At 35.6% G+C, this 13,089-nt stretch overlaps 1 protein-coding gene across 1 annotated transcript in view; it reads left to right on the top strand.

Moving 5' to 3' along the window:
- 5PtaseI (inositol polyphosphate-5-phosphatase A) overlaps positions 1-13,089 on the top strand; it is a 75,094-nt gene that overhangs the window by 2,460 nt on the left and 59,545 nt on the right. The window contains exon 2 of the mRNA XM_089108335.1: positions 5,734-5,964. Coding sequence (XP_088964461.1) covers positions 5,734-5,964 — 231 coding nt within the window. The remainder of the gene's footprint in view (positions 1-5,733; positions 5,965-13,089) is intronic.

Genomic DNA, 13,089 nt, shown 5'->3' with positions numbered 1-13,089 from the left:
GGGAAACCTATGTTGTGTATATGTTTAACATCGCATTGTTCCTATAAAATCCCGTTTTTAGTCATTTCCTTCTTGTTAATGATTTGGGCTAATGTGTGTATAACTTTCAAAGTTTGAAGTTCGAACATCTCCTGTTCATCAAATACATACGAAAAGGAAGTGAAAAAAAAAAAAAAATAACAACATTGAAAAAACACTGTAGACAAATCCGATACCATGCCTTAACAACACCAACAATTTTAAATCAGCGGTTACATCACTTCAGTTACAATTGATGTAACAAAAGTGAGTTTGTTTACTCTGCCTGGAGCCATTGATCTTTTGTCAGTCACTATCAGTCCTGTTGTGCTAAAAAGCCGTGTAGCCGCTGGCTGTACCGGCACATGTTGCCGGTACAGCCAGAGCTTGACGAGCGTAAACTGCCACTCGCGGGATCCGATACTAGTATTGGACCTTGGGGTCCCACAGAATGCGGCAAATGGGCTTCTTCTTTGTATCTGCTGAAATAAGTTGTTTTATAAGGGAGAACAAACCTGCACCTTCACCATGGGGCTCCTGCGCACTACACTACAGGAGGAACTAAACTGCACCTTTATCCTCTTTTCTTATCAACACGGAATAACCCTCCGAAATTCTTTTCTGAAAGAAGTGGTCAATATATAACGTTTCAAGTCAAAGTTTAAGGCTACTTCAACTTCAGTGTGCTCTGCTAACTGTGCAAAAAAATGTAATTCATTTCTATAGATATATTTCTATACTAGCTCTAGATAATCTACCAAGCGGGAAACTACCGCAAATCAGCATCGATAAATAAATGAAACCCAAAACGAACAAAAATAACAATAAATAACTGAGTCAAACTCAAAACGAGCAAAAATTAACATAAATTGGGCTCAAAATCCCTATGCCTTCCCAAGGCCAGAACATAATTTTCACTTTACTGAAAAAATATAAATGTTTTTACTTTTATAATTTTAATAAATCAAATAATATTAACATTTTGATTACTAAATATCAGTATATGTATATTAAACTGACGATGCATATTCATTTGTATTTTTGTCAGTAAAGTACAAATTATGTTCTGGCCATGGCAAGGCACAGCGGTTCCGTGCTCAACTTATGTTAATTTCTGCTCGTTTTGAGTTTGACTCAGTTATTCATTGTTATTTTTACTCGTTTTTGGTTTCATTTATATATCGATTCACATTTATGGTAGTTTCACGCTTGGTAGATTATTTGACTTTAATTTTGCTCATTTTTGGTTTAATGGAGTTCTTTACTTTTCTTTGAAAAAACTTATTTTTTGGAAACAGTTTTTTTAATTAATATCGGTTCGTTTTATATTGACATAGTCTTTTCAGGGAAAAAGAAAATCATACTTTAAATCTTTTCGTTTTTGTAAAAATTTATAGTTTGGCCTGCTATTTGTATGTTGGAAAACAATTTTCAGCAAAATTTAACAACATAGACCCTCATAAAAATCTGGACACAAATAATAGTGTTTAATTTAGTTTCATACCTCCTCTAGTTGACCTGAAATGGAAAACTTGATAACATTCGCAAAAACATTTGTTTACTTTCTTCGATAGCTTGGATAAACTTACGCTATTTTGGTTTGGTCAAATTTTAAGAGTAAAAGAAACTCCTACAGTTTGAACATAATACCCTCAGTTATTCTTGAGATGCTGCTGAGTTGCCTTATTGTGAATTAGCAATAACAAATTCCATTTTTATTTAATCTTAGGGCAAAATTTAGTTTTAAAAAAAAATGGAAAATGGGAGGGTTGGGGTGGTAGGGGGATTAGTTGCCCTCCAATCACTTTCGACTATTAAAAAGGACATCAGCCCTTTCTATTTTCAATCGAATGAGCCCTTTTTGAAGTTCCTACGAAAACTCCTTCAATACGAAGTGCCCTGGTCTAAACAACAACAACAACAAAAAAATGATACATTTTACCCACATTGATCTCTACTATAAAAATATCAAGCCTTCCAATCACTTTCGATTATTAAAAAGGGCACTAGGATTTTCGACTTCCAAACTAATGATCCCTTTTTGAGTTTCTACGGCAACGCTTTCTAGAAATACCGTGTAAGCCCAAAGGGCATAAATTACAACCATTACCCGACGAACTGTAAGGGTGGCGGACATTCTCTAAGAAAGGATTTTCAGAAATTTCAGTTAGGTTAAAAAAAGTGGCCCTCTCACAGGGGCGATTGTCTTTATTTCAAAAAATGGTGGGCGTGGAAGGGGTGTTAGTTGACTTCCAATCATTTTCGACTATCAAAAAGGGCACAAGCCACTCCAATCTCTAGTTGAATGAGCCCTTTTCGAAGTTTCTACGACAACTTCTTCGATATGAAGTGCCCTGGTCTAAAGGAAAAAATAATAAATAATACATTGTGCCATCATCGTTCTTATATACCCCCAGGGCATAACTACAAAACCCTTGCCCTAAGGGTTGTGGGGGAGTAACCTCCGCAAAAAACATATTTTCTCTCTGGAAATCAGTTACTCTGAACAAAATGGCTATCTTCAAATTTTGATTGGATGTGTTTGGGGACAGGGTGGGCGAGGAAGGGGTGTTAGCTGCCTTCCAATCACTTTCGACTATTAAAAAGGGCACTAGCTATTCCAATTTCCAATCGAATGAGCCCTTTTTGAAGTTTCTACGACAACTCCTTCGATACGAATTGCCCTGGTATGGAAAAAAAAAAAAAATAATAATACATTGTGCCAACATTGTTCTTTACATAGACATCTCGATTGCGCTGCCTATGACAACATCCTGAATTGCCTAATGCTCTTTTACCTACCTCTTTTTAGCCGAAAAATCAGAAAGAAAAATGAACAGAATTTTAAAGTGAAAGGTAGAATTTTTGTTTCAAGAAAAATTTCTTCTTCTCCTTCCTATGAACCGATATACATGGCGAGCCCAAGATGACAGTTTTTATGTTTAAGAAACAGATTAGCCGGGATGACGGTTAAAGCCCGGAGGTCGATATCGATAACCAAAAAAGAGAGAAAAAAAAACGGTGGCGTATTAGTGACGCCGCCGCCGATAGAATCAGCGGCGGCGTCAGCGCACTGATGCAAGTTCGGCGGCGCGCCTTCGTTTTTTTTTCGGCGGCGCGCCGCCCATTTTCGGCGCAGCTTCGGGGTCTAGTCAAAAGATTATAAAAAAAATTGAGGTGATACCAAACTCTCAGCTGCCATTCTTGGGAGACATCTGGTTGTTTATAAGTGGCCATGGAATTTCTGTTTCATTTTAAAATCACATTTCTCAGAACAGGCAGCGCGGCTGTGGAGTACAACTGGCACTTTAATGATCAATCCAGGTTTCTTAAGAAAAAAAAACGCTCAGTGATAATTTATTGCATCCCCTGGGATTTTTTGCCCTTAGGACTGGGCCTAATAGACCTATTGGTAAATCTGGGCCTGAGGAGCATTATCTGGACTAAGGGGACAACAAATTTTGTTTAGAGGAGTATGTGCGGTATAAGGGAACGGTAATGGACAAAAACCTTGTTATCCCTAATTAGTATGAAACTTGCAGTCGAAAGTCCCCGGGCCAAAAGAGTCTAATGTAAAAAAAATTGTTTAGAGGCATTATTTTCTAAAAATACAGCTCAGGTGATATTGGACAGCCACGCATATTTAAAGAAATATGGAAGCAAAGAGAAATAAAGAGAGAATAATATCCTATACATTCTTGCTGCAAAGCGTACTTTTATTCCATTGTCTATATTTATTCGTCAGTTGTGACATTTTTGGGCCAATCACATGATTCCTAAAGTATATGTCTGAAAGACAAGGCAAGTAACGCGACCTTTCTTACGCATTGTCGCATATACCTTTTCGGGTATGTACTATGCATCCTTGTTAAAAAGTACGTTTTTCTTGCATTTGCTTATTTTTGCGAAGTGAATTGTGACATTGTGGGGTGCCAGTCAAAACGTATGCCGGAAAGGGAAGCCAAGAGTGTGCTCCAGGTGGAAATTGCAATTTAATTCGTATTTACTTCAATTTTAATACGAGTTAACTGCCAACCTGGAACAGTTTATTAACTAATGCCTTAATATGCATTGTAATTTATTATTAAAACACGAGTAATTTTAATGAGCGATAAGTAAAATATGAAAAATATGAGTTTTTTTCGCTTAATACTCATTAATTACTATTAGATTGGTAATTTGCCTCCATTTTTTCTACTTTGATGATGAATGTACAGAAGTTAATTCAGTAAATACGATAGTTAACCGTATTCACAAAAATTTAATACAAAATTTAATACGAATTTAATTTCGATCGTTCCAGCTGTTAATTCGCTATTAACTTTTCGTCGGACCGGGAACACGCCCCAAGTAACCTCGTGGTATTTACCTGTTGTCAGGGCCGGATTTAGAGCTTCGACGATTCTAGGCCCAAGCGCTTTCGCCGCCACGTTTTTGCAAGATTGTCGGGGATATTCCCGAAAAGTCGACAATAATGAAAGCACAGAACAAAACACAACTGATGAGCCAAAAGTAATGAAAGAGAGAGATGATACCGAACTTTTAGCTGACATTCTTGGGAGACATCTGACAGTTTATAAGTAGCCACGAGTTCCAGTGTTATTTTAAAATCTTTTTTCTGTGAATAGACAGCGCGGAGGCGGGATGTACCTGGAACTTTGACCAAAAATCACATCAGTCCAGATTCTGTTAAAGAAAAAATCACTCAGTAAAAATTTGTCGCGCCCCCTTGCTTTATGTGCCCCTAGGTCCGGGCCTATTGGTAAATCCTGGCATGACCGTTGCCGTAGTCACCTGTTGTGGCTATGTCAAATTTTGTACGAGTAAAAAGAACAGAAATATTTCGAGTTTAAACTTCTTTTTACGGGCAGACTCTGTGTTTGTGATGGAAGTGTAAATATATTAAATAGACTTACGACATGACAACCATTTATAAAATTGTCTCATGGGAACATTTTTGACATAAAGTATCTCAGTATGTCAATAAGATGGAAACCAACTGCCAATTGGCATGAGCTGCACTTTATATTGAATGCATAATCAAAATAATTTCCCTTTAAATGATTGAAAGGACTAATTTAACAAATTTCAAATGTTTTTTTTAAATTATAAAAATTCTAACTTTGAAGCTCCAAAATACTTTAAGTTGTAAAGAGGACCATGTCCAGGATTTTCGTTCGGGGAGGGGGCTACAAAAAATATTATTAATTATCAAGCTTTCCGTTTGCAAAAATTTGACAACAAATATTTTTATTGATTTTATGCAAGTCGGATAAAAATTTCGGGGGGAGGGTTCACCCTGGATATGACCATGGTATAACACTTTTATTTTTTTGAACACTTTTTGCCAAACGCTAAATAAGAAACATTATTTTTTTATGTATTTTGCACATTTTAATGGATACAACCAGGTTGCCGAATAGAAACACTTCGATATAACGTAGCGCAGCCATAAAAAGCAAACATGTGACAAAATCACGATTTTTCGGTCGAAAAGGCACATTTAAAAAAAAGTTACTTTGAAAATTACACTCATTTGGACAATTCAATGCGCAACGACCTCAAAAATGTGTGCGAATGGCACAAATGTACCGCGTCTGCTATCAGTGGATTAACTAAAAATAGAACGGTTTTAGGCCAGTGTATAGAACTTATTCAGCCGCTTGCCCTATTCTGAAAAATGGTATCCCATTAACCCAAAGCTTTTTTTTCCAGTGGGATAGTATAGCTAAAGCATGGTTCGACACAATCTCAGCATCTGTTTCTCGACTGTCACCAACTTTTCTGGCGTTTCACTTTCAAGAAATTGGGGGGAAAGATCCAAAGATTTCAATGAAACAAATTAAAGTGTTTAGTGAGATTATGCTACAGCTGCCTGCATTACATATCTACAAACTAGCTATTGGATACCTTGACACCAACTGTGACGATAAGAAAAACTATACTGTAAGTTCTCATTTACTTCTTTATTTTTGAAAATGCATAAGGTTGGCAAGGCTATATCCGAGGGTTTAAGGGTATGACCCCCCTTTGAAATTTTTGTCTGACTCGTGAAAGCATAACTAAAATGCATATAAACAAGTTTTCGATGTGTTTTTTTTTACGTTTTGTGCAATCCTCCCAGGAAAATAACCCCTCCGAACAAAAATCTTAATACGCCCTTGAAGTTTAATTTAGGTCTTTCTTTTCGTTCCTTTTTTAGTAATTTTTGTAACCTTTTGTTCCTTCTTCTTTTTATCTTTTGCCGAGGAAAAGGCATTGTTAATACTACAGAAAATTTCAAATTATGATGCAATTAAATGTTTATCTCAAGTTTTTCGGCAAGATAAATCGTGGGAAAATCTTCAATCTACTATGTATTTACATGAAAAATCATTTGAAAAGTGTATTTGAGTATACAGTGTATCGTATTTGCAGTGTGTATGGTATATAGTGCATTAGAGTAATTCTTGACTTGATCACAGGTGGATTACAGGGACACTGTCCTTCCAAATACTTTATTCCACCTCCCCCTTCAACTAATCCCCTTTGCATCTTAACCCCCTTATAATTTAATCTCCGTCTTATTAAAACCATACGCAACACAATTTTATTCTTCTCAATTCTTATTCAACTCAACCCCCATGCAATTCAGCCCTCATTTTACTCAGTTTTACTCAGTATTTAAGTCAGCCCATTGCAGCTCAATCCCTGTTAAACTGAACCCAAATTCAATTGAGCTCCAACCCTACTTTAATTTAACACAGCCTAACATAATCTTATCTACGATTTGAATGGCCCTTGAGTTAAACGGAGGTTCAGTTTATATATTACATGGCTGTTTAGTTGAATAAGGGGTGGGGTTGCATGAAGTTGAATTGAGTGGGGATTAAGTTTCATGGGGGTTAAATCCCACGAAGGATGAGTTGTATTGGTGTTAATCGCACGGGGGTTGAGTTGCATTGGGGTTACATCGCACGGGGGTTGAGTTGCATGGGGGTTGATATAGACGAGCATATATGCTCAGCAAGCGTAATAAAACTTGGTTTATGTAAACTACTAAGCTATATAACCAGAGTGAGGACTGAGCGTATATTCTTTTGTGGTCGGAATGTCATTCGTTTTCAATTTTTTTTTAGCTGAATGATTTATTGGCATAGTTATGACTTACCCCTCCGTCTGTTTTTGGTGGTTTCATAGTGAAGGGGTTTTCCTTTTATTTTAGCTGCAGATGTATTGGACTGGCACTCCTTTGCTTAAGGATTTGTAAATGTTTATTTTGTTATTTCAAAGATATATCGTTAGCTTTTGGAAATTAAACTCTTGATACCTTTAAGATGCCCAACAGATTTTTTACCAAAGCTATTGTTATTATTTTACTGTTTCTTTATGAGCATTTTACAGACTGCCCAGTCAAAAGTATCCAGGTATATTTACCTAACATGGAGATATGCTTTGGAGTCTTCGGAGCCTTTGGACAAAATAAACTTGATTCGCTTTTTGTAGAACAAAGGGTGGGTTCCAGGTAGAAATTTTAATTTAGTGCTTATTTACTTTAAATTCATTATAAACTAACTGCGAGACTGGAACGATTTATTAACTAGTGCCTTAATACGCATTATAATGAATATTAAAATTTCATTAATTTTTATGATAATGAGCAAAACATTAAAAATATTAGTTTTAATTATTTAATGCTGATTAATTCTCATAAATTTTGTTATTTGTTCTCAGTTTTATCAATCTGATGATGATAGTTCAGAAGTCAATACACTAAAAACTCTAGTTCACAAAAAATCAATCCAGAGTTAATTTTTGATCGTTCCAGCAGTAAGGTCGCTTTTACCTGGAACAAAAAATTTGCATTTTAAAAATATTATTAACTCTTTGTCAAAGCTAAAACGAGCTAAAAATCACTCATTTTTTTTGTAACGCCTAAATTTCATACATTTATAAAGTCAAACGAAACCCTATAGTACTACATTTTAAATGAAATGGTTTGTTTTGAATCTTCAACATCCGCCTCCGTGTTACCCTTATTATTTCCTTTTTTAGAGCAGACGTTTCAATTTGGTAGTGTGTGTGTGTGTGTCTTTTGATTGAACATTTCTTATTTTTGGTATATTTGTTGAAAAAATCGAAAAGAAAACATCCTTTGAGACAATTAGAATAAGATAATTTATAAATTGGAAAAACCTGTAAAGATAAAAAAAAAGGTAAATACAGCCATCTCCGAAGCTGTTCATATTATATTTCAGATCAACATTTCGAGTAAAGGTGTTGTTTTTGTTAATTTATCTGGTTTTACAAAAGATTTTATACGACTATTCTATGTCCAAGCTTCACGTATGATTATTCTCTTGCAACTAGTTTAAGCACGTTGTCTTGTAACATTCTTCCAGAAGCACTCAAAGTTTGCCCTGGCTACCAATCATTATAATTTACCCAGCCTGTACCATTCCAACCAATAAAACACAAAGTTAGCCCGCTCCGTAAAGCCCAAAATCAGAGCTGTTTGGTGCCTACTCTCAGTTGAAGAACAACCATACAAAAAGAATGAGTAACTTATAAGTTATAAGTTACAGCTTATAAGTTACCTATATTCTTCGAAATCATCTTGATCTGCTTGGAAGATGAGAGTCCGACATTACGATCAAAACCTTTAATCACTTTAAGTACAGCGACATCAATTTACGAAAATTAAGAGGAATGTGTGTCTCAAAATAAGGGGGAGCGGGTAATTGCGATTTTTTTCAGTTTTTCAATGAAAATACCAAAATGTCTGATCAATCATCAGCCTGAAGCCTCATTTTCTGCCTTTAAGACCCCTCCCCCAAAAAATTCTTTTTAAGGGGGTACAATTTTTCAAGGGTGATTTTATCGAACCAATGGTTGTAAAAAATGTGGGGAATGCTCATTCAAATATATAAAATTCGAATTATTTTTTTAAGTAATAAAAATATTACAAGTCAATAAACTACCATATCTTTTCCTTCAATTACGGTACAGATCACAACTTTTCTCAAATAAGGGAAAGCTTTACAAAAAAATGATGAGAGGGAGATTCTATTTAAGGTAAAAAGCTTTATGAAAATTTCCCGGTTGTGCTTCTACTCGACCGTGCATTTTATTCTTAAATATATTGTTGTGCAGTCTCTATTTTGCTTATTTTAAATGAAACGCGGACCGAAAAACTAAATTAGTTTTTGTTTTCACTTCAACGAAAAGAATGATATTAAAACTTAAAACAAACATATATTTTCCTAAATATCAGGGAGGTCTCCTTTAATCCGACGCTCCTCGCTCAAATATTTTACTGATGCTTTGCTTTCAAAAGACTGACTTGAGTTCTCGAGTCAGTCGGTTCAATTTTTTCAACATTCTAAGAAAACATTCTAAGAAACAGGAGGATTTTCCGCAGGGAGGAGAAATTTTACATATTGGATTAATTTTATGCAGGGAGAATTTTTCCGCAGGGAGGAATTTTCCGGGGAGGATATCATCCACAGGGGAATTTCTCGAGGGGATTATTGTCCGCAGGGGAAATTTCCTGGAGCGACATTTTTAATTAATTCTGAACATAAATATACGATTATTATTGCTACGTGGGATAAATTTTCTGCGGAGAAGAATCTCCTGGGGAGACTCTACACAAATGGGGAGTGGCCCGCAGGTTTTTTTTTTGGGGGGGGGGGGTGTTTCTTAAACTTTCTTTCCATTGATCTATTAATTTATTATCTATTAAAGTCTCCATGTGTTTTGGCAAACTCTTTGCGCTTTTTCTTCCAAGCCATCTGCAAAGTGGCTTAATGTGTTTAAAGCAGGCAAAACCAGTTATTTAAGTATTCTGCTCTATTACCATTTATTACCATCATTCCTGTTAGTTGCTTGCCTGCTCACGTGCTGCTTTGTTTTTTTCCATACTGTTTGTTACAGCGTTGCCAACGCAGTACAATAGGATTTAATCAAAAGAAAAGGGATTCTTGTGAACTTCACACAAAAGAAATATTTGCGAGTTTCAAATTGATCATCCCTCGAGAAGTAGCTATCAAAATCGGTTTGTGAGTGAGCATGAAGATATTATTGAAAAGAAAGTTGCTCGCCTTTCAGTTTATACTAGTGTTTTTTTTGTTGTTTTTTTTTTTAACTGAAGTAGAATGCTACATTTGTGCTGACAAGATTCTTTTATGGACAATTTTGTCAGTTAACCTGTACAATTTATCTCAAAGTGTTGGCAACGCTGGTCTGGTATCTATTCAGGCAATAAACTTGTCGTCTATTACCCCTTTCCTTATACGTGGAAGACAGTCCTCTTAAGCGCAAAGGGAAATCGGCCATTTTATTTTTTATTTGGGTGTTCTTCTATATTAGGTAGACAAATGCTGTGTTGCCAAGTGGTGCGCATATTAAATTATATTTTGAAAGTTACGAAACATTTTGTTCTCATAACTGAGTTTGAGAATTTACATATTTTTGAAGCTTGGAATTACAATGTCATAAAAAACATTGTATAAGGACGTAAATGGCAACGCTATTTAAAACACGTATTTAAGTTACTGGGTGAAAGATATCCTCATAACTGTGGTAAAAATACATTCTTTTTGACAATATTAGTATCAATCGAATTACAAACATTCAGCGATTCCGCTGATATGACAAATAACCCTAATGCACGTGCCACATCATAGTCACATCTCTAAGTTTCCATATTTTTTAGTTTTGAAAATTATGCCTTAAACCTTGACTCTGATTGGTCAGTCAAGAAATGTATGTTTGAAAGTTGAACATGTTCAACTCAAGAAACTACGAATGGCGAACGTAATTGGCCCTGAAGTCGTGCGTAATTTTGATTTCATCGACAAGTATGACTATAATGTGGCACGGGCATAACGAAGCTGATTCCTGTCTTTTTTTGAACTTTTAATTATCATAGGCAGCGCAATCGCGCTGCCTACGTAAAGAACTATGTTGGCACAATGCATTATTTTTTTCCTTGGACCAGGGCACTTCGTATCGAAGGAGTTGTCGTAGAAACTTCGAAAAGGGTTTATTCGATTGGAAATTGGAATGGCTAGTGCCTTTTTTAAAAGTCGAAAGTGATTGGAAAGCCACTAACACCCCTACCGCGCCCACCATTTCCTCAAACACATCCAATCGAAATTTTGAGATAGCCATTTTGTTCAACGTAGTTGATTTCCTAATAGAAATTATGTTTTTGAGGAGGACTCTCCCCCCACAGCCCTCAAGGCAAGTGATTGGAGGGCAACTAACCCTCCTCTTACGCCCACCATTTATCTAAACACATCCAATTAAAATTTAGCGATAGCTATTTCGTGCCTCTCACGTCCACCTTTTCCCAAACACATCCAATCAAATTAGCCAAACACATCCAATTAGCCATTTTCTTCAACGTAGTTGAAAGTTCTGGAAATTAGGTCTTTGAGGATACCACTCCCCTGCCCCCCAGAGCCGTCAGGGAATAAGGGCTCACTCGACTGGAAATTGAAATGGCTAGTGCATTTTTTAATAGTCGAAAGTGATTGGAGGGCAACTAATCCCCCTCTTACGCCCACCATTTATCCAAACACATCCAATCAAAATTTTGCGATAGCCATTTTCTTCAACGTAGTTGAAAATTTTGGAAATTAGGTCTTTGAGGATGATAACCCCCTCAGAGCCCTGCACGGGTTTTAAGTTACGTCCTAGGGGTATATAAGGTTTTTATTGAAAGCGTTATCGTAGAAACTTGAAAAAGGGCTTATTCGATTGGAAATTCAAAGGGCTAGTGCCTTTTTTATTAGTCGAAAGTGGTTGGAGGGCCAAAAGCCCCCACTCACGCCCACCTTTTCCCCAAACACATCCAATCAAAATTTTTAGACAGCCATTTCGTTCAACGTAGTTGAAAGTTTTGGAAATTGGGTCTTTAAGGATGACACCCCCCCCACAGCCCTCAGGGAAAAGGTTTTCAGTTATGCCCTTGGGGCATATAAGATTTTTATTGAAAGTTTTGTCGTAGAAACTTGAAAAAGGGCTCATTTGATTGGAAATTCAAAGAGCTAGTGCCCTTTTTAATAGTCGAAAGTGATCGGAGGGCAACAAGCCCTGCTCTTACGCCCACCATTTATCCAAACACATCCAATAAAAATTTTGCAATAGCCATTTTTTTCAACGTAGTTGAAAATTCTGGAAATTAGGTTTTTGAGGATGATAACCCCCTCAGAGCCCTCAGGGCAAGGTTTATAAGTTATGTCCTGGGGGCATATAAGGTTTTTATTGAAAGTTTCATCGTAGAAACTAGAAAAAGGGCTAACTTTTAAAAAAGGGAAACTTGAAAAAAGGAAACTTGAAAAAGGGCTTAAAGGAATAACTGTCGTGTAATGCATTGCTTCGCGAAAAATGTGGCATACCGGTACTTCATAGGTGACGTGTCGGTATGCCCTGTTAACTCTATGAGGGTTCTCGGTATTATTTTTGATGATCAGCTGAGGTTTGATAAGCAGGCATCAGCGTTTCGCGCAGCCAAGGGTATCAAGGAAAGTTGGACATAGTTCCTTTGTAAATCGTTCAGTTAAAATAGTGGAACACGTTACCCAACCATGTAGTTCTGCTGAAAAATGTTGCCGCTTTCAAAATAGCATTAGTTGGGTCCTCTTTTTATGGAAGGCACTACTCAGGATCATGAAGTATATATATATATATATATATATATATATATACACACACACACACACACACACACACACACACACACACACACACACACACACACACACACTATATATATATATATATATATATATATATATATATATATATATATATATATATATATATATATATATATATATATATATATATATATATATATATATATATATATATATATATATATATATATATATATATATATATATATATATATATATATATATATATATATATATATATATATATATATATATATATATATATATATATATATATATATATATATATATATATATATATATATATATATATATATATATATATTTTATAAGTTTATATTTTTTTCGTTGTTTATAAGTGTTGCTCAGAGTGTGTAATTTGTGT

Source organism: Artemia sp. Qi Xiang Cuo, chromosome 2 (genome assembly GCF_049724085.1).
Source record: "Artemia sp. Qi Xiang Cuo chromosome 2, ASM4972408v1, whole genome shotgun sequence".
Classification (NCBI taxonomy): domain Eukaryota; kingdom Metazoa; phylum Arthropoda; class Branchiopoda; order Anostraca; family Artemiidae; genus Artemia; species Artemia sp. Qi Xiang Cuo.
This window is presented reverse-complemented; position numbering and strand designations above follow the sequence as displayed.